Genomic DNA, 21,552 nt, shown 5'->3' on the forward strand with positions numbered 1-21,552 from the left:
ACTTCTTACCCTCTGCCTTCCAGGAACATGGCAGAATTGTACTTCCTGGGTCCCTATGGTTGAGTGAAACCATGTTCTGGTGAAATAATTGTATCACTTCCAGGTTCACCCTTCAGAGTTGTCTTTTCCATTTGCTATCATAGCCGGTAGTGGCTTCCCATCAGCCTGTGTCCAGGGAAGAAGATGAGCTAGCACTGAGCAGAGTTCCCAGGTGTCTCTTACTGAACATACAGTATGAACAAGAAACAAACCTTTTTGTTTTGTTTTGTTTTGTTTTGTTTCAATCCACTGAGATTGAGAAGCTGTTTATTAATGCAGCATAATCTACATTATCCTGACTGATACACCACACAATCTTCCCAGGATGGGCATAATTACAGAGGCACTGAATGATATAATCTGTGGTTCCAGCAGGCGTATGGGTAAAATTTCCCTCCAATTTGACCCATGCAATTAACCACTTTTACATCAACAAATTATATTTATAAAATATTTTTGTGGAGCAATTTCCTAAAACACATCTATGTAGAAAAATCTGTCAATAAGCAAAGCAATCTTCCCCTTCCTTAGCGGCTTCATACCCTACCAAACTTACAGCTAATCCTGGCATTTAGATTCCACATACGGTTAGCTCCATCGTGTGGAATTTAGAAAGAATGACATTTGTTTCACGACCATGAAAGTGAGGTCAAACATCCAATAAAACCATATACTCCTTGAGAGGGGTACTGTACATGATTTTAAAAATCACATCCAGCTTGCTAGGGTATCAAATCAAAAGCAAGAGGGAAAAAGTTCCTGCCATGTGAACCAGGAAGTTCAACAGAAGTGAGGCTCACTCTTATTTATCCAGTCAACTAATGGTTACTGAGCTCCACTTTGTATGAGATATTGTTTCAGGGCCTGGGGATTCAGTAGTGAACAAGATAGGTAAAGTTCTTGCCTTAGTTCCAAAGACAATGGGAGAAATAAACACATCCTACAATGTCTGATTGTGATAAGTGCTATAAGCCAAAATAAATCAGGGTTAGGGCATAGAGAGTGATGGGGAAAGAATTATTTTAAATAAGGTTGACAGAAATAAAGGCAAACAATCCACATTTAGCTTTCCCACAATTATTGTAGGTAAATGATCCAAAATCTCAAACATGTATAAACATTCTCTTACAGACATAAAACGAGAAAACACCTCAAAATGCTCAAATCTTGGTTTTCAAATTCATCGCCCCAAAAAAAAAAAAAAAAAAGACTCCTTAGAGAAATGGCTGATTCCAGCTCTGAGGCAGGAAATGGACAAGAAGATCCTGAAATGTATTGTTACATTGGAAAACACAGGCGCACTCAAAGACTAACAACAGAGTCATGTTCATCTTTAATCTGTCGCACAGACAGATTACAAGGACTCCTGCTGGCAAAACTGGGGCATATTTAGGCATCAACAAGAATAATAACTATAATTGATACTACATTGGATGAATAAAAATCCATGAGTTTAGGCTGGGTGTGGTGGCTCATGTCTGTAATACCAGCACTTTGGAAGGCTGAGGTGGAAAGATCATTTGAACACAGGGGTTCAAGGCTGCAGTGAGTATGATCCTGCCACTGCACTCCAGCCTAGGTGACAGAATGAGACTTCATCTAAAAAATGAAAGAATGCATGAGTTTCTAGTGATATTTAAGAAAAATGAAGGGATAGGGCTCTGTTGTATCAAAGAATGCCAATAGCAGGTATTATAGAATTAAAGAATAATCATTCGGCAAATTATAAGGTAACACTGGTTCATATAAGGATCATCTTCTGTATTAATTTCTTGTTGCTTATGTAACAAACTACCACAATGTAGTGGCTTAAAACAACATAGATTTATTATTTTGCAGTTCTGGAGATCAGATGTCTAAAATGGGTCAGTGTGGCTGCGTTCCTTCTAGAGGCTCTGGGGAGAATCTGTTTCTTGCCATTTCTTGCCTCTAGATGCTGTCCACATTCTGTGGCTGTCATGGCCCCTCATAGTTCCAACCTCTGCTTCCATCATCACGTGTCCTCTCTGACTCCAACCCGCCTGCCTCTCTCTTATAAGGACATCTGTGATAACATTGGGTCCACCTACATAATCCAGCATAACCTCCCATCACAAAATCCTGAATTTAATCATACCTGCAAAGTCTTATTTTGCCAACTAACCCCTGGAACACATGTTCACGTGTTCCAGGGGTTAGTATGTGGGCATCTTGTGAGCAGAATATTTACCAGGTATCAAAGTATCATCTCACTGATTACTTATTAACTATAAAGGGAAAAAAATGACTTTTACAACTAAGGGTTCTCATAATCACCACTCTAAACAATGGGACAATAAGAACTTAGGTACTGCCTGATGTTATATAATATGAGGTCCACAAATCACTTATATAGTCTTGCCAAAAATGTTTCACCTGAATCTAATCAACCCTTTCGCCCTAACTTCAAGCTTACAGAAATGATGCCATAGAAAAACAAGCACATTCAAGATATGGGACATGCTGTGTCTACCATTCTAGACTTCTCCAAATTGCAGTGCCATAAACGAGGATGGGGATATTCTAAATTTTGAAAAAAGTACTAAAGAGACATAACCAAATGCAACAGGTAAACCTTGACTGGATCTTGAATTAAAAAGTCATTTTAAAGACAATTGGTGAAATTTTAAATTTAAATATTAGCTGATACTATGGAATTATTGCTAATGTACATGTGGTTATATAGGATAGTGTCCTTATCCTTTGGAAACACATATTGAAATATTTAGGGTTGAAATATTAATACATGATGTCTGAAACTTACTTTCAAATGCTTTTAATAAAAATATTTGGTCAAACACTATTCTAGATGTTTCTGTGAAAGTAGTTTTTGATGAGATTAACATTTAAACCACTATACGAATGTTAAATTTCTCTATATAATATATGTTTCCATAGATATCTATGTTTTTCTCTCTCTCCATAGATATGAGATAGATAAATATAAGTTTTGTTTCTCTGGGGAACTCTAATACAATACCCTTCTTTCAACTTTTCAGTATGTTTGAAATTTTTTCTAATGAAAAGTTAGGGAAAAAATTAAATTCAGATAATTTTTTAAAAATATTCAGGAGTTTTTAAAAACGTTTTCCTGATCTAGTCAATGCTGACATTCAGGAGTTAAGTGCGTTATTTTGTAGCTCATAGCTATTCTTCTAGGAGAGAAAATTAGTCTTTATGGAGAATAGTCTGAGGAGCCTAGCTAACTAAAAATAAGCATCACCTGTTAGTTTGCAAATATTTTTGAGAATTTATTGTCTTAGTGGCTATGCTCAGTCCTGGGAAAAGAATGGTAAGCCACCCAGAAGTAGTCCTTTCTAACTTCTTCCTGTGTCACTGTGTGTCCCATAATTGGCAAGCCAAGTTCATTTGGGTCAAAGTAGAACACATCTAACTAGTTCTTGATTTTAAGAGAATCTACAGGTTTTCTGATCAGGGAACCTGTATTGATGATACAGCCACTTCAGTGAAAGCCAACAGTGACAGCTTCATATTTCAAAAGTCAGACAACTCCAGTGAACATGATATAAACTCTTTTCTTCCTCTGTAACCAACACAGAACACATTTAGAAAGCTTATTTAAAAACATGTCAAGTTCTCAGAGGGAGAAGAAGAATGGTTACCAGAGGCTGGGAAGGGAAATGGAGGTGGGGTGGGGGAGTGGGGATGGGGATGGTTAATGAGTACAAAAAAAATAGTTGGAAAGAATTAATAAGACTTACTATTTGATAGCACAACAGGGTGACTATAGTCAATAATAACTTAATTTTACATTTTAAATAACAAAAAGCACATGATTGGATTGTTTGTAACACAAAGAATAAATGCTTGAGGGGATGGGTACCCCATTCTCCATGATGTGATTATTACACATTGCATGCTTATTTCAAAACGTCCCATGTACGTGCACCCCATAAATACATAAACCTACTATGTACCCACAAAAATTAAAAATAAAAAAATTAAAAAATAAGAAAATAAGTTCTGCTTTAGCCATAGTAAACATTTATCCTGATGCCTTAAACACTAGACAACTCAACAGATTACATGAAACTACTGTGCTCAAACATTGGACAGTAGGAAGCACAGTATTTTTATCTATGAAAGAAGAGAAACAAACAAGGCAGATCCTATGATAATCCAAATTTCTGTGTGGGCCACTTTCTAGACCACCCAGCCGAGGAAAAAAATCCACAGCAGAACATGATAAACTTGCTGAACTGAGGAGACAGACATGGAAGGCCATGGAGTCTAAAGAGGCCAGAGCTGTAAGGCAAATGTTCAGACACGAGCAAGCTATGCAGAACAGAACTTCAGAACTTTGTATAGTAATTTCCTTGAGTTTTTAGTGAACTCTAAGCTATGAACACAAAGGGTGAGACTCTATAAAGTCAAGCAAAGAGTGACTGGAAGCTGTGAAGTGAACAGTTGCCAGAGAGCCTATAGTGCTGGGAATTCATTTGAGTTCCCTAAGCCAGCATGGAGAGTGCTGTCCTGTTTGATAACTCAGGACATCCAGTAGAGACCCCATAAATTACTCCATACAAATGGGGCTACACTCCTGGTAGAGTAAAAACTAGTCTAGATAAACCCTAACAAAGCTTAACAATAGCCTCAAAAAAATCAGCCTGAACCCCAAATGACCTAACTGGCTACCTAAGAGAACACAGTTCAACATTCTTCTCAAGGCAAATAACACCCAATGATACCCAGATATTCAATGACAGAAAATACATAAATTCAGTGTCCAATCAAAAATTACTAGACCAGGGCAGGCCTGGTGGCTCACACCTGTAATCCCAGCACTTTGGGAGGCCAAGGCAGGAGGATTGCTCGGTCCAAGAGTTCAAGACCAGTCTGGGCAAAATAGTGAGACCTTATCCCTAGTTATTTTATTTTCTAAAAATTACTAGACCAGCCAAAAGCAGGAAAATGTGGCCTATAACCAAAAGAAAAATCAGTTACTAGAAAGAGATTTTAAAGAAAGACAACTTTAAAACAACTGTTGGGCCAGGCAGAGTGACTCACACCTGTAATCCCCGCACTTTGGGAGGCAGAGGCAGGCAGATCACTTTAGCTAGAAGTTTGAGGCCAGCCTGGGCAATATAACGAGACCCCATCTCTCCAAAATCTACAATAATTAGCTGGACATGGTGGCATGCACCTTAGTCCCAGCTACTTGGGAGGCTGAGGTAGGAGGATCACTCGAGCCTGGGAAGCAGAGGTTGCAGTGAGCCAAGATCACACCACTGCACTCCAGCCTAGGCAACAGAATGAAACCCTGTCTCAAAACAAACAAACAAAAAGCTGTTATAACTATGCCCAGCAAGTTAAAGGAAAACATGAACATACAGAAGCTATGAGAAAGAGTCAAATGGAACATGTAGACATGAAAACTAACACATCTGAAATAAAGCTGACATAATTCCACTCCCACCTTTCACTAACACAACACAGTCTTCCTCAAAAATCCCTGTAAGATCAATGGTTTGCTCTGCTTGACAAGACTCCTCCCTTACTTAGGTAATAAATCAATTCAAATTTGGGGTTTTATATTGATTTTGAGTGGTGGTCTCATATTTTGACAATTATGAGGTTCCACCAAGGTTATTTTGATGACTCTAACTTAAAAATAAATAAAGGTGTGCTCACCAGGTCCCTTTGTGTCCAGATTTCATTTATCCTTTGGATTTGTTCCAAGTATTTTTGTCTCAATATTGATCTGTACTCTGACTCTCAGTGAGCATGTATTGTTGAGTTTATTTTGTTAAATGAGGATTCCTATCAAAATAGTTCTTTGTAGATGGCATTGTCAATATTTTGGCCATTAATTTCATTATTCTTCAAGCGTGTGCTTGTTTTGCTTTAGTACAAAGTCTTGGCTCAGGACTTTTTTTTTCCTGTTTCTTTGTCTTTCATAGTCATTTTATTTCTTGGATATATAAGGGGGTTCTACATAGGGAATGAACAAAGGAATAAGTCCATTCAGCCTCCAATTCAATCCAAGTTGAGTCCAAGGACTATGAATTAGAGGTCCAGTAGACAATGACAAATTCATGATCAAACTTTGCCTTTTGTCCCCTAAACACCTTCATAGGGACACTTCCTCTTTTATCAATTAATGAAAGGCCATTTTGTTTAGTCCATATGCCAGGGTAAAAAATTGTCATGTCATTCATTGCATAGTCCCTTCTTAGCCCCAGTTGGTAGGTAACCCGAGATGCTATTCTTTAGCATATATTTTTGTTTGACTATAATGGCTTCTTTCTTGTTTGTCATGAATTTTTCTAAATTAAAGTCCTAACTTCTTACTGGCAGAACTACTTTTTATATGAATTCTCACTAAAATACTAACTCACGTGCTCACCCTAGTACAGCAAAAATATTTTTAACTCAAAGTAGCAATGATTATCTTGGGGGACATTCTGATAGTCAAAATTAATACATTTAAGCAGAGCTCTAGAAAAATGAGGAAAACTAATAATATTCACAATTCAGTAGTCAACTTCTTTGGTGTGTCGAGACCTCAAAACAAACAATTGATGAGAAGATAGTCTCTTTCAAAGACTCTCTAATTTCCTATCATTCAAGCCTTTTGAAACTATGCTCCATATATAAATGATATAAAATTCTCATCACTCAGTCATATTCTTTCAATTCCTTCTACTTCTGGCCTCCTAAATGTCTAAATGTGATACCCTTGCCTCAGGACTTTTCTCAGATAAGGTCATTGTATAGTATCTCCTTAGACTTGCTAGAACAGAAAGCAGGATCAATAGAAGCTGAATTTAAACCTTGGTCTAGAGCATCAGTAGGACTAACACAAATTCGCTGCAGAATTTGGAATTTTGTTAGATACACATTATTTTGGACTATTTAATTTATATAGCTTGCTTAATTGCTAGTCTCTCAAAAGGGAAAAATGGTTAAAAGCAGCAGGATGGGAAACACCACGAGGAGATTTTCATCACTTAGCTGTGTATAAGTGAAGAAAATGGCTTTAAGAGGGAAAATAGATGTATATATAGTACACTATATAGGGACGTGCAGTTTTTCCTTTATGGATATGAACAGATTCAACATTGTAAGCAAAGTGAAGACGAATTAATACAAGACTTTAAAGATGGATTTCAGGAAAGTTTCAGTTTGAGTAGACAGTTGGAATAGCCCCAATATATGAAATGAAGGGAACCTTATCTGTCATTGTAATGGGCTGAGACTCAAAACAGGGTTCTTAAATAGCAATTGTACAATGGAATGGAAAATTGCCAGTTTAGGAGAGTTCCAACATGTAGCTGAACATTTTCAATGAGCTTTAAAAAGGAAACTAGCTGAAAATTAAACCAAACTTATCACCCTTCAGATAAAGTAACTGGCTCCAAGTTAAAAATAATACCAGAAGTCCTCTGTTCTTTAAAAATAAAGAGCCTACGGCTAGGAACACCTGTAGATGTTGTAAGCAGAAAAGCCAGTGAAGGAAACAATGAGCTATATTTTGAACAAAATATGAAAGAAACAAAAAGATAGTTATCCAAGATTTGTCCAATTATGCTGCTCTAAGAGAAAACTCAGCACCCAGCAATTTTCCGTCATTCCTCTAAAGTCCCAAGGGGAATTGTCTATCAATACAGATGGACAACAATGCAGCTTCTTTGTTACTAAACATGCCGCCTATCCATCATTAATTCTATTTCTGTAGAATATCAGATTGCTCAGAAAAACATTTTAAAGTTGAAGAGCCGGAGGAAAGATGAATTGACCTGTAATACAAGTTCAGAAGAGGGGAAAGGGAGAGTTTTGTCTTAAAGTGAAAATGTTTAGTTGTGCAATAATGTGAAAGAAAATACTAACAAGCAAACTTGAGGGTGTATATAAATTTTGGAAGGCTTGATGAAAAGTGGACTTTACTTGCCTTGTTTTACTAAAGCAATTCAGAAGTGAGAATTTCTATCAGTCCTAAATCTTTTAACCAGACTCAATATTTAAATGTTACTTTGGGACTACTATGAGAACATTCCTTTCTTCTTTGTGACATAAGTCCTATCTTACATGGAATTTCCAGATAAAGCAGAAGGGTTATTTTTAAGGGTCCCTAAAATTTTCCCTCATATATACACTTACTAACTGGTCTATGCATTGGCAAACTTTCACTATATAAAATTCAAGAAATAACTACAGAATTATCTATGGTCCACAGATGAGGTCAGAATATTTGCAGTAAAGGCCATAAGAATCCATTGACTCTTTCAAGGTTATCACAAAAGTTGTCATATAGGTGTGTGAAAAGATAAAGCTCTTCTCCTCTAGGGGCCATAACTCAACAGCATGAAAATTGTCAAAGCGCCATTGCGTGTTCTCCTTGTTTCAAAGATATTGTAGTCTCAGCTAATTTTGTTAAAACCTTTTCAGATCATCCATCCCAATCTGTGAACTGCCTTTTAATTATCTTACTGATGTCTTTCAAAAAGTTTTAATAAATTCCAAGTTACACATTTTTTTCTTTCATGGTTCATGCATTCTATATCCTAAGAAAATCTTTGCTAATCCCAAGACAGCAAATGTCTTCTATTTGGTTTTTTTTTCTAGAATTTCTAGGTTTAGCTTTTGTTTAGGTCTGTCATCCATTTTAAAATCTAAATTTTGCACTAAAATTATGTATGTGATGTAAAAGTTGAGGTTCATTTCTCATATGAATATATACTTATTCCATTTGTTGAAAAGATGCTTTTCCTCTTTGCTTTGGTGCCTTTTTTCTTTTCTTTTTAGACAGGGTCTCACCCTTTTGCCCAGACTGGAGTACAATCACAGCTCAGTGCAGCCTCAACCTCCCCAGGCTCAGGTGATCCTCCCATCTCAATCTCCCAAGTACGTGGGACTACAGGCACACACCACCACACACAGCTAATTGTGCCTTTGTCAAAAATCAATTGTCCATATATGCATGGGTCCATTTTTGAACTCTATTCTGTCCATTGGTCCTTAACATTTCTTATAAAACATGTCCATTGGCAATAAATTCTCTCATCTTTTCTCTGAGTCTTCTCACTTTTTGAAGATTTTTGCTGAATATCAAATTCTAGGTAAACAGGTTATTTTTTCAGCACTTTTGGCATGCTAAGGTCTCTAACTTGCTGTTTAAGAAAAATAGGTAGTTATTCTTATCTTGGCTTCTCTGCATGAATATACCTTTTTTTTTCCCCTCTAGCTGCTTTTACAACTTTCTCTGGTTTTCAACAATTTCATTATGATGTACCTTGATCAGATTTTTTTCTCTGTGTTACCTCGTTTGTTGAATTTCTTGTGGTCTGTGGGCTTATAGTTTTCATCAACTAGGACACTTTTCAGCCATTATTTCTTAACATACTGTTTTTGTTTCCACTACTCCAACTTCTAGGACACAAAATACAAGTATATTAGAATAGCTGATATTATCCAATAGGTGGCTAAGACACTGTCCTATTTTTTTTTCTCTATTTGTATTTTAGCATGCTTTTAAATTCACTGATTTTCAGTTCTGTAGAGACCAATCTGCTATAATTTCATCTGTTCCTTCCTACCAAGCTAGTGACCAAAGTGGCCAAATAGCAGCAGTGATTAAAAAATAAATAAGTCTTACACATACTTAAAGGTATAAGGCCAGGCACAGTGGCTCACGCCTGTAATCCCAGCACTTTGGGAGGCCCAGACGGGCGGAATGCCTGAGGTCAGGAGTTCGAGACCAGCCTGGCTAACATGGTGAAACCCCGTCTCTACTAAAAATAGAAAAAAAAATTAGCTGGGCATGGTGGTGCACACCTGTAGTCCCAGCTACAAGGGAGGCTGAGGCAGGAGAATCGTTTCAACCCAGGAGGTGGAGGTTGCAGTGAACTGAGATCATACGACTATACCCCAGCCTGGGCGACGGAGGGAGACTCGGTCAAAAAAAAAAAAAAAAAGTATAAATGTATTACCCACAAATATTTAAGGACTATCAATTTATAAATATGTAAGTAGGCTGGGTGCAGTGGCTCATGCCTATAATCCTAGCTCTTTGGGAGGCCGAGGCAGAACCACTTGAGTTCAGGACCAGCAGGGCAACATAGCAAAATCTCTATAAAAATTTTTTAAAATTAGCCAGCCATGCTGGTGGATGCCTGTAGTCCCAGCTACTCTGAAGGCTGAGGCAGGGGGATCGCTCAAGCCCAGGAGCTCGAGGTTACAGTGAACTATGATCATGCCACTGGGCTTCATCCAGGGAGACAGAGCAAGACTCTGTTTCTCAAACAATTTAAAAAATACATAAAGAAATGTGTAAGTAGTTTTTCTAATACCTTCATTATGTCTATAAAATTATGTGTAGCATTGGAAATGTTATTGAATAAGACACCAACAACCTGCTATTGTATTTTTTTAATTTTGACTTCTTTTAAAGAAGGTGATAACAATCTGTGGAAAATGCTTTTACTGTATCATGCCAATATACTGCAAGGAGTATTTCAAAATAATATAAAAGTAATTCACAGACTTAGATTAAGTGAAGATCAAATGACCCCAAAATTTTTCTTCCTTAGTTTTTCACAGCAACTGCTAAAGTCCATAAGCTGATTTTTCCAAGAAAATTATTCTAATAATTTTGAGTGTTCAATCCGTGCAATGGTCCAGTCAGGCTTTACTCCTTGTGTGAACTCCCTCTGAAACCTAGGAAAGACATTGCAAATAATGTAAATCTTACATCAGTCCAAGTATGTGTTAGATAACTATGTAATTTGCAAGTGTATATTTACAAGAATTTTTGGCAACAAGCTAATGGTTAATATTAAATCAAAATCAAAACCAAAAAAAGTTTAACCTACCCATTCAATCACAATAAATATACCCACAGAATTGAAGTACATTCTCAAGTAATGTGAGTATTTTTAATGAACTAATCTATATTCAACATCTGCCACCCCCTAAGAGAAACTTGGATATTATTCTGTTTAAATACTAGCTATAACACATGCCTAATATGAGGACAGATAAACTGGACTCTGGTGATGCAAACAGCACTTTAAATACATAACCTAGGATACAGGAAAAAAGCTATTTTTCAAATAGCACTGTTACCAATTTAGGAATAAATAGTGGAATTTAGTTTACATACATTAAATCAATCTTGAAAATAACAATATTTATGAGGTACCCATAGTTTCAGTAAGAAACATCAGGAAAGATAAAGTTTAGTATTGACGACAGTGCTCTTTAAAAATGATTTCTTAACAGACAATTCAGTAGATTTAAATTAAGTATTTAAATATATAGAATATTTTGGGTAATTACAAATAAAGCAAAATTAAAAAAACACATTTCTTTCAAGAAGAGCAAAAAAAAAAAAATGAGGATATAATTCTCTTTTACCTTAGTAAAACAGAATACATTTTATTTCTTAGGTCATTTTTGGGGTTTGTTATTTTGAAGCAGATTTGTGTAACTCTGGCAACATAATCATTTTTTTAAATAAATGTTAAATTATATCTTCACTGACTTGCTCCAGCAGTTCACTGTTCTAGATTTTATTTGCATAAAAATACAATATAATGTCTCTTTTACATAACTTGCTAACTTCCTACTATACAGTATGTCCTTAAGGGCAGTATCCCTTCAACTTTGTATCTGAACCTCTACCAGAGCATGTGGGCACACAGATGATCAACAGATGTCTAGTGAATCAATGGTTCGTGTACCAATTATGGCAGATTTTATTTTCCAAAAATGGCCACAACCATATCTCCCCTCCCATGTGCTCTTCTGCTATGTGGCCTTGCTGTTTTTTGCCCCAAAAAGTGAGGGAGTCTTTCTACACCCTTTAAACTATACAGATCCTTTGACTGCTTTGACAAGTAGACTATGGCAGAACTGATGTTCTAATTCTGGGCATAGCCCTTTACTGGTTTAGCAGCTTCCATTTTCTGCCTCCTAGAATTCAACCACTATGTGAAAGATATGACTAGTCTGAAACTACCACAAGTCCAAGACACAAATAGTGGCCCTGGAGAATGCAGAGTCATGCAGAAGCCAAGGAGTACCAAGGTGCCACACATGTGAGTTAAGAAGTCACTGTGGAAATGAATCCTCCAGCTCCTGCCACCCATGTTGATGCCAGGTGAAGCAGAGAAAACCCCCCTAACTGAGCCTATCCAAAATTTCTCAGCAGTGAAATAGCAGGCAAAATCAATGGCTGTTTGAAGCCAATGAATTTGGGGGTAGTTTGTTAAGCAGCAATAGACAGCTAAAACATCATTTAATTAAATTCAGCAATATTACCTCTTTCTAATTTCTTAACTCTCCTGTTTCATATCCAGTGTGTCTTTCTGACCTTTTCTCTTCATAAATAACTTGTCAAATTTCAATTCTTTTCTTCCTAAAGATCTCTTAGTTTTCATACCTTCAAACTACCTTCCATTTTCTGAAGAAAGGAAACAATGAAATCTCATTACACTTACTCATAGCTTGCACTAAGAAGTTGTTTAGTTTCCACATTCTGATTCCCCAACTTAACCTGGAATACACTGGCTCCTCTTAAAGTTTCACTGGGGATGTTGGCACTGGTTAGATACCAAAAGCACATCAGGATGTTAACAAACTTCCTTCCTTAGAGAAAAAACATATACACACACATACGAATACAAATCAAAATAATCTATCATCCATATATACAAAATGAAATCAGAAATTGGCAGCAGTTATACAGTTGTTACAGGTCAAATTTTGTGCTTATTCTGATGTAAATTAAAATACTTGTGTTGATACTATTTTATTTTTAGAAAATTGTCTTAGGGTTTATGGCACACTTGCCCTCTTCTCTGTATCTCAGTAATAAAGCTACTACTTAACTGAGCACGTACTTTACTGAGTATACTACATGGATTATTTTCAATTAGTGGCATTTTCTTTTTCTTTCTCTTTTTTTGACACAGAGTCTCACTCTGTCACCCGGGCTGGGGTGCAGTGGCGCAGTATCAGCTCACTGCAACCCCCGCCTCCCAGGCTCAAGTGATCCTCCCACCTCAGCCTCCTGAGTAGCTGGGACCACAGGCACGCACCACCATGCCCGGCTATTTTTTCATATTTTCAGTAGAGACTGGGTCTTACCATGTTGCCCAGGCTGGTCTTGAACTCTGGAGCTCAAGTGATCCACCTGCCTCAGCCTCCCAAAGTGCTGGGATTACAAGTGTGAGCCACTGCATCTGGCCAGGCATTTTCTAAGATTATAATAATCTCCTGACAGATATCTGTTGTCAAACCAAAAATGAGGAGAAAAAAAATATTTTTTGCTGCTCGGTAACTATCTTACTTCAACTGCCAGAAAGAGTAAAGGCTTCCTATTCTACCCCTAAATCACCTTGCTGTGCCTGGTGATTCCGACAAACTCCTGATGTAAAAATTAGTTCGTGACCATGATGCTGAGATGCAATTTGAAATATTAGGGAAGAAGAAAATATTTATCACTAAAAATATCTTTACAAATGTTTCAAAATAATGTGTGCATGAAAAATTTTATCATCACTAAGAGTCTTTTTCTTCCACCTTGGGAAGTGTATAAGCAGAGGCTACATTTCCTGTGTGGCTGGCACATAATACACATGCAAATAGAGTCATCCCTCGAAATCCATGGAGGATTGGTTCCAGGACCCCCCTGTGGATACCAAAATCCACAGATGCTCAAGTCCTTTATATAAAATGGTGCAGCATTTGCATAACACACATCCTCCAGCATTCTTTAAATCATCTCTAGATTATTTATAATACCTAACACAATGTAAATGCTAATGTAAATAGTTGTTATACTGTATTACTGAGGAATAATGACAAGAAAAAAACTGTACATGTTCAAGTACAGATGCAACTATGTTTTTTTAATATTTTTTACCCTAAATTGGTTAAATCTATGGATGTGAAACCTCCAGATACAGAGGGCCAACTTTGTATGTATCAGGAACAAACAGTGAATTATCAGGAATGCTATAGGGAAAATGTATGCCTCAGACAAGGAGAACCAGATAACCACTAAATTTCCTCCCAACTTTTTTCATTATTCTCAAATAGATCCAATTTGGGAGTTCTGCAGTTAATCTTTTCAAATCGTCTTTAGCTGACAATATCTAATTTGATTTTCTTTTACCCCTCATTCCTTCCATATAAGGTGCAGCTTAAAAATACTCAATTGTTTCCTTCAAATTAGGAAATCTGAAACATAAATATTTTCTATTTGAGATGTGGGAGCCGCTCAAACTATTTTCATCAATGTAAGTGATGATGTTCTCTACTGTGAATAAAATAGTAGCAGAAAAAAGTTCTAGATAGAAAGGCTTAAGAAATGATGACCATATCTCAACTCTTTCAGAAGTAGGTTTTTAAAGAATGGATATAACATTTTCTTTGAAGTTCTAGAAATACTTGTCCTGACAAAACTCTACTATTTTGTGATTATCCATTTGTTTAGCTTATCTGGACAATTATGGATCATTTCAAGTTGACTATGCTCTGGCATTACCTTTCTCATCATAGTAAATGGAGATGTCTCCTGTTGATGTAAATACAATTTCATCTATGTTAGCAGCAAGGGCATTTTTATGGTTGTCAGGTAGTGAAGTAACCTTTTCTTTCAATGCATGTAGCACCTAAGTTTGAAAAAAGCAAGCCATTAGTTCACCGATACAATTTTTGAAACCTTTCAAAAAGTGATCTTTATCATGGAATACATTTTTCCAAACCTATTTTTAAATTTACTACCGTATTTACTCATCCTCAAAAGCAAGGCTGAAATGTATCTCATTATTCAACTAGGTAATTCCTAACAGAACATTCTATATAAGAGCAATTGAAAGACATCATGATTACTTCATTATGCCTTAAGTAGCAGGAGTTATTCCATGCTTTTATATGACCCAAAGTACCCATAAGAACAGATACGCAGACTCTACTTTGGATGCTGGCACACACGCTATTTTTAAGCATAAATAAGGAAAATGTGCATCATTCTATTGCAAGAGAATAGCATTTATTTTTAAAGCAAAATGTAAAATATACTTTACCTCTTTGGCCACAAGTTCTTCCAACAAATCAAATTTACACTGTGACAGCAACTTGGATACATGAGCAAAAGCCTTGAAAAAAAAATTAAGGGAAATGTGGGGATTATTATTTCAAAATACCATGCCATGTTCATATTTAAATGGCTAAGTGTAATAAACACTATTTTATGGTAATAGTGATAAACAACATCAAATACTAATTTATCAAGGCATGACTCTTGGTTGACTTTTCGTATATGGCCTTCCCACATATATAGTAGTAAGTGACTTGACCTTTAATTCTGGATCCACTCTCAGGACCGGGAAATGATAGTGTGTGGTGTACAATCTAGATGTCTCAATAAAAATCCTCCTTTATATTTCTTTTTTAAATGATGAAGTAAACAATCATTTGGCAGTTATATGACCTACCTCTTAATCATGCATAGATAGCAGTTGGAAAGGAGAACAGTCAAGACTGCATTGGGAGTCTGGAAATCTGGGCTGTAGTCTGAATCTCAGTATGGGAGATAATGTAGGTTTGGGAAAGTGGGAGAAAAGGTCATTAGTTTATATGGTCTAAAACAGTAGATCCTAACTTTGAAGTATGAAATTCCATTTTCAAGGAGGGAAAAACCCAACTGCAATTCTCCTCATTGCTAGCAATGAGAAAGCAAATTGTGAATTAAGCTCCTACCTGTCTTCAGGGAACTTTCAATCTACTTGGGAAAAGGACATGTAGACTGACAAGTTTAAGAATTTTGACAGGGATAGTAACAGAATGACTTGGGAGCATACAGAAGAGCCTTCTAACCCAATCTGGGAGGATCAGAGAGGGCTTCCTAAAGGAAGAAACATCTAAGCTGAAACCTGAAATAAGCTGAAATCTAGGCTGCCAGAGGATGCACAGGCATGTCAGATATGGCATGTCAGATAATACTGCCTAACTGTTATAGGATGAATTGTGCTCTCCTTCCCCCAAAATTTATGTTGAAGCTGTAACCCCCAGAACCTTGGAATGTGACTATATTTGGAGATAAAGCCTTAAAGAGATGATTAAGTTAAATGAGACCATCAGGGTGGGCCAAAATCCAATCTGACTGGCATCCTTATGAGAGGAGCAAATGTGGAGTAACAGCCACCAGGAGCATGCATGCACAGGGAGGACCATGCAAGGACACAGCAAGAAGACGGCCATCTGTAAGCTGAGAGAGGCCTCAGGGGAAAACAACCCCTCTGACACCTTGATACTGAAACGCTGGTTGTTTGCTTTATATAAGCAACAATGCATACAGACTGGCTGATGAATGGGGTGGAAATACTGCTTAATAACAAGGAAGGAGGTGAAAATAGCTAACAGCTGGAGGACCACTAGGACTGGAGTGACTCCAAAAATGCTGCATGCTCCTCTGTGTGTTCAGAGGAAACAAGTACTGAGGCCTGATGCCTGCCAATGGTGGGGAGATGATTTCTATTCCTTACTGCAACATAAATGAACTGGTACCATCATATGTGTTATGAGGTGGACAAGCTCATATATCATCAGTGGGCATTGTAAAGAACAGTAGGATCAATACAACTTACCACTGCATGGACAAAAGATTTTGAGAACTGACAAGAGCAGAGGTTTATCCCTTAATTATAATGCTGAGTTAAGCATCTTAATTAAGCTTGTTCTTTGACTTTTTTAATATAAATATATATAGTAGTCAAGAGTTGACTCAGAGAAGCAGGCAGCAGGAGTTAATACTGACACTTATTACACAAAGTTGAAAACATTTGATTTACAACTGATAGGTCTCATAAATACAAATGGCCATGATTATGGAAAGAATCTGAAATAAATTTGGAGTAAAATATCAATACCAGTATACAACCAATACAGTAAAATGATTACACCAATGGCATGGTTTTAAGGCATATGGAGGTATGAAGTGGGAAATAAACTTTATGACTTCTATTGTGGTTTTTTTGTTTTTGTTTTTTGAGACGGAGTCTCGCTCTGTCACCTAGGCTGGAGTGCAGTGGCACAATCTTGGCTCACTGCAACCTCCACCTCCCGGGTTCATGCAATTCTCCTGCCTCAGCCTCCAGAGTAGCTGGGACTACAGGGGCTCGCCATGGCTAATTTTTGTATTTTTAGAAGAGGCACTGTTTCACCATATTGGCCATGCTGGTCTCGAACTCCTGACCTTGTGATCCACCCGCCTCGGCCTCCCAAAGTGCTGGGATTACAGGCGTGAGCCACCGTGCCTGGCCGACTTCTATTGTTGTCGATAGTTCTGCAATGTTTGGGAACGATACAATCCGTAAAGGAGTCGAAAAAAAAAAAAAGAAAAAAGCATGTACCCACAAAATATCCAAATAATCTCAGGACCCAAGTGACCATATGTCACAAGGGTAAGGCAAGGTATAATCAGCCATTCAGAAACAGGTATGTAACTAACAAAGTCAGAGATAAGAATCTCTAAAGGCTAATGTTTTCTGTGTGCTGGGTGCTGTGCACTTAGCCACCAGGCAGTCTCAGCAAATCCTTTGAAAGGGTAAAACTGCTCATCTCCAGTTTAATCTTTACGGAGTATGGGATGGTGTATTGGTCGGCTCTGTCAAATAGCTGGCAGGAAGTTCTGCTCTTCTACCCAAGGTGACATTACAGCACTTTGGAAATGTTATCTCATTTATTCTTCAATCTTACCCATTTATTAATGTATTCAACAAACATTCATGGAGTGCCTGCTATGTGCCAGGCATTGTCTTGCCCACTTTGTAGATTTGAAAATTATGTTCAGACAAGATGAGACCATATAGCTTTTTCTTTCTATTTTTTGAGACAGGGCCTGGCTCTGTATCCCAGGCTGGAGTGCAATGGCACGATCACAGCTCACTACAACGTCCAACTCCTGGGTTCAAGCGATCCTCCCCTTCAGCCTCCCAAGTAGCTGAGACTACAGGCGTGTACCACCATTCCCGGCCCAGAAGCTTACTTTAAGTCAAGCAATGGCTGGAAGGCTCTATGTCTGGGCCACTAATCACGTTTGATCACTTGTATCCCAGTGAAGAAAACACTGCTAAGCACTTCTGCGAGCAATAGTTGAACTCATTAGAAACGGATAGGTCAATCAGGGAAATAAACAAACCTGCTTCGCTCCCTCGGAGAACTCTGCGATGCTGAACTCTTTGTCGAAATAGGCCCAGATAAGGAAGGCCTTAATTCGAGTCCTAACCCAGTTGATGGGGTTGGAGAATCCCAGGACGATCATCTTGGTTTTCTGGTGCTGCTGGGGCTTCTCCTCCGTGCTGTAGCTGCGCTGAGGGCAGGCAGGGAAAGAAGCGAAGGCTGCGGGGAGTCCCGGGCTGCTGAGCACTGGCCGCCGGGAGCCCTGGGCAGGTAGCGCCGAGGCCGCCAAGGCCCTAGCGCTTCGGGGAAATAACGCCGCTCCCGAGCCGAGGCGACAGCGGCAGAGGTAGCAAAGTCTGGCGGACGGCAGCCTCACCTCGGCCACAGCGGGAGTCCGGAGTCGGACGGCCCCGCAGGGCAGCGACCGAGAGTGCAGGAACTGGGGTAGCAGACGAGCGGCCAGCGCCATTTTTATGACCCTTCACCCCGGTGCCTGCCGGTGCTGTATGGAAAGGAAGTCGGTGGGAAACCGCCTCAGCGGTGTGGAAGAAAGACTGCAGAGCAAAGTGGACCTGTTGCTGCAGCCTCTGGTGAGTCGGCCCCGTCCCCGCTCTCCAGCACGCAGCCCAGGCCGAGGCCCTTCGGCAACCCGCCCCGCGCTCGGACCCAGCCATTCTGGAGTCTGACGGCCTCGGGGACCTTTTCTCTGTCGCTCGTGTTTCCGGGAGGATGGCGCTGAGGAACGCTTTTAGAACCGAAGTTCCGAGGACCTGGAAGAGGGCAGGCGTGAGCAACCATGGCCGGGCAGCACCTCCCGGTACCCCGGCTGGAGGGCGTTTCTCGGGAGCAGTTCATGCAGCACCTCTACCCCCAGGTGAGGCCCTCTCGCAGGGCAGAACCCCGAGAAACCAGCGGGAGACGCATCTTTACCATTCGGACGGCTGGGAACTGGTTTTTAGGTACCCAGGGTGTGGGAAAGAGGCGCAGGAAGGCAGCAGATGACTGGTTGGCTCTTAGGCCAAGGGAAAGGTGCACGGGGGGCGCCGACTGGCTCCTCTATTGAAATTTCCGGAGAAAGCCCCATGTTTCTGGGGAGCAAGATGATGGCGGAGAGCTGAGTGCGAGAGGTATTTTGCCTAAACTCTTTTACTCCGCATCTGTCAGTCTGCTCCGAATTAATGAATTTGAAGGCACAACTTTTCACTCCACTGAGCCAAAAAGGAAAGCAATGGGATTCCCCCGGAAAACTCCTACTTGTCTTGAATTCTAACTTACTTAGGTTCTAGTTCCGACGTTGGAGTCTTTTATACCTGTAGTTAGAACCTTAGGTCTTTAAAAGAAAACTCGTAGAGAAATATTGGGGAAACAAAAAGTGCTTTTACTTGCAGTGCTTTACAAAGGAGTCCAGACCTAAGAAAAACAGAAGGTATTAAAAGGAAAAAGTCCACAGGATTACAGTAAGTCAGTTTATGGTAGGAAAAATACCCAGCAATTTTCTTACCTGATATTTACACTTATAAGGGTGGTCATAGAACTATAGTTCTGGGGCCGGGCGCGGTGGCTCACGCCTGTAATCCCAGCATTTTGGGAGGCCGAGGCGGGCGGATCACCGGAGGTCAGGAGTTCAAGACCAGCCAGTAGAAATCCCATCTCTACTAAAAATACAAAATTAGCCGGGCGTGGTGGTGGCCCATACCTGTAATCCCAGCTACTCGGGAGGCTGAGGCAGGAGAATCGCTTGAACCCGGGAGGCGGAGGTTGCAGTGAGCCGAGATCGCGCCACTGCACTCCAGCCTGGGCAACAAGAGCTAAACTCTGTCTCAAACAAACAAACAAAACTACAGTTCTGAGTGTTACAAAAGTCGGATGGGCTGGGCGCCGTGGTTCATGCCGGTAATCCTAACATTTTGGGAGGCCCAGGTCGGTGGATCACTTGAGGCCAGGAGTTCAAGACCAGCCTGGCCAATATGGTGAAACCCCGTCTGTACAAAAAATACAAAAATTAGCCAGGCGTGGTGGCACACGCCTGTATTCCCAGCTACTCTGGAGGCTGAGGTCGGAGGATCTGCTTGAGCCCGGGAGGTCGAGGCTGCAGTGATCCATGATCCTGCTACTGCTCCAGCATGGGCGAGAGGGTGAGACCCTAGCTTAAAAAAAAAAAACAAAAAAACAAAAAAAAAAACGTCGGGGGTAGGGGTATGCGGGAGGAATGAAGTTTTTCTTTTGATAGCAACCTACGGGAGAGGATTCAAGCCTTTATTAGTTTGGAGACTTGTACTAGATGGGTTGTTCTTGCTCTCCCTGTCCTTAGACGCCCCCCATCTCAGAATGTGCTACACATAAGTTGCCTAAAGGGCAGTGTTGTGAAGATTAGGGTATGTGGAAGTGCTTTGTAAGATGCAGAGCAAAAGGTATTTTGTAATTCCTTCAGGCATGACATACAGCACAAAGCATCATTACATTTTAAAAAGTCAAAAATTACAAACAACTTTCTCTGGCCATAGGGCAGTAAAACTAGAAATTAATAACAAAATTGGAAAAAAAGACCTTTCTATCTGGAAACACTAAAAAGTATGAGGGGGCATAGTCCTATGAGTTTTTTGTTAAGCATTTTCTAATAATTCCATAATTAACACTATATTATACAGGTACATGAATAGATAGACCAAGGGAATAGAATAGAAAGTGCAGAAATATCTATTCTTATGGAAATTTAGTGTATAATAAGCATGACATTTCAAAAATCAATAGGGCAAAAAATGACTTTTTAAAAAATAGACTTTTTTCGAGGCTTTTTAGGTTCACAGCATAATTGACCAAAGGTACAGAGATTTCTCATGTCCTTTCTGCCCTGACACATGGATAGCCTCCTCCATGATCAACATCCCCTCATTAGAGTGGTATATTTGTTACAATTGATAAACCTACATTGGCACATCATTTTCTTTTTCTTTTTGAAATGGAGTTTTGCTCTTATCGCCCAGGCTGGAGTACAGTGGCATGATCTCGGCTTACTGTAACCTCTGCCTTCAGGGTTCAAGCGATTCTTCTGCCTCAGCCTCCTGAGTAGCCAGGACTACAGGCACCCGCCCCCATGCCCGGCTAATTTTTGTATTTTTTAGTAGAGGCAGGGTTTCGCCATGTTGGCCAGGCTGGTCTCAAACTCCTGACCTCAGGTGATCCGCCCATCTCAGCCTCCCAAAGTGCTGGGATTACAGGCATGAGCCACCGTGCCCAGCCTGGCACATCATTTTCACCCAAAATTCATAGTTTATATTAGGGTATACTATTGATATTGTACGTTCTATGGGTTTGGGCAAATTTATAATGAAATGAATCCATTAT

The 21,552-nt window shown here is 39.3% G+C and overlaps 2 protein-coding genes across 6 annotated transcripts in view; one reads left to right on the plus strand and one right to left on the minus strand.

Moving 5' to 3' along the window:
- TYW5 (tRNA-yW synthesizing protein 5) overlaps window positions 1-21,552 on the plus strand; it is a 273,481-nt gene that overhangs the window by 232,109 nt on the left and 19,820 nt on the right. For 2 of the 4 annotated variants that reach the window (XM_058439881.1, XM_058439880.1), the window contains exon 3: window positions 2,469-2,626. In XM_058439881.1, coding sequence (XP_058295864.1) covers window positions 2,618-2,626 — 9 coding nt within the window. In that variant the 5' untranslated portion in view covers window positions 2,469-2,617. Of the gene's footprint in view, window positions 1-2,468; window positions 2,627-18,680; window positions 18,798-18,866; window positions 19,082-21,552 lie in introns of those variants that run through there. The other 2 variants (XM_032755038.2, XM_032755040.2) reach the window with 2 other exon arrangements.
- Window positions 10,432-18,867, minus strand: MAIP1 (matrix AAA peptidase interacting protein 1). 2 transcript variants are annotated; one of them, XM_032755041.2, is made up of 5 exons: window positions 18,227-18,867; window positions 15,111-15,182; window positions 14,570-14,696; window positions 12,519-12,666; window positions 10,432-10,734 (listed from the first exon to the last, which is right to left on the minus strand). In XM_032755041.2, the coding sequence occupies exons 1-5, from the start codon at window positions 18,674-18,676 to the stop codon at window positions 10,656-10,658; spliced, it is 876 nt and encodes a 291-aa protein (XP_032610932.1). In that variant the 5' UTR covers window positions 18,677-18,867; the 3' UTR covers window positions 10,432-10,655. The 2 variants fall into 2 exon arrangements, with proteins under 2 accessions (XP_032610932.1, XP_032610933.1); XM_032755042.2 differs by lacking the exon at window positions 12,519-12,666.

The sequence above is a fragment of the Hylobates moloch genome, unplaced genomic scaffold (assembly GCF_009828535.3).
Source record: "Hylobates moloch isolate HMO894 unplaced genomic scaffold, HMol_V3 SCAFFOLD_1, whole genome shotgun sequence".
Lineage (NCBI taxonomy): Eukaryota > Metazoa > Chordata > Mammalia > Primates > Hylobatidae > Hylobates > Hylobates moloch.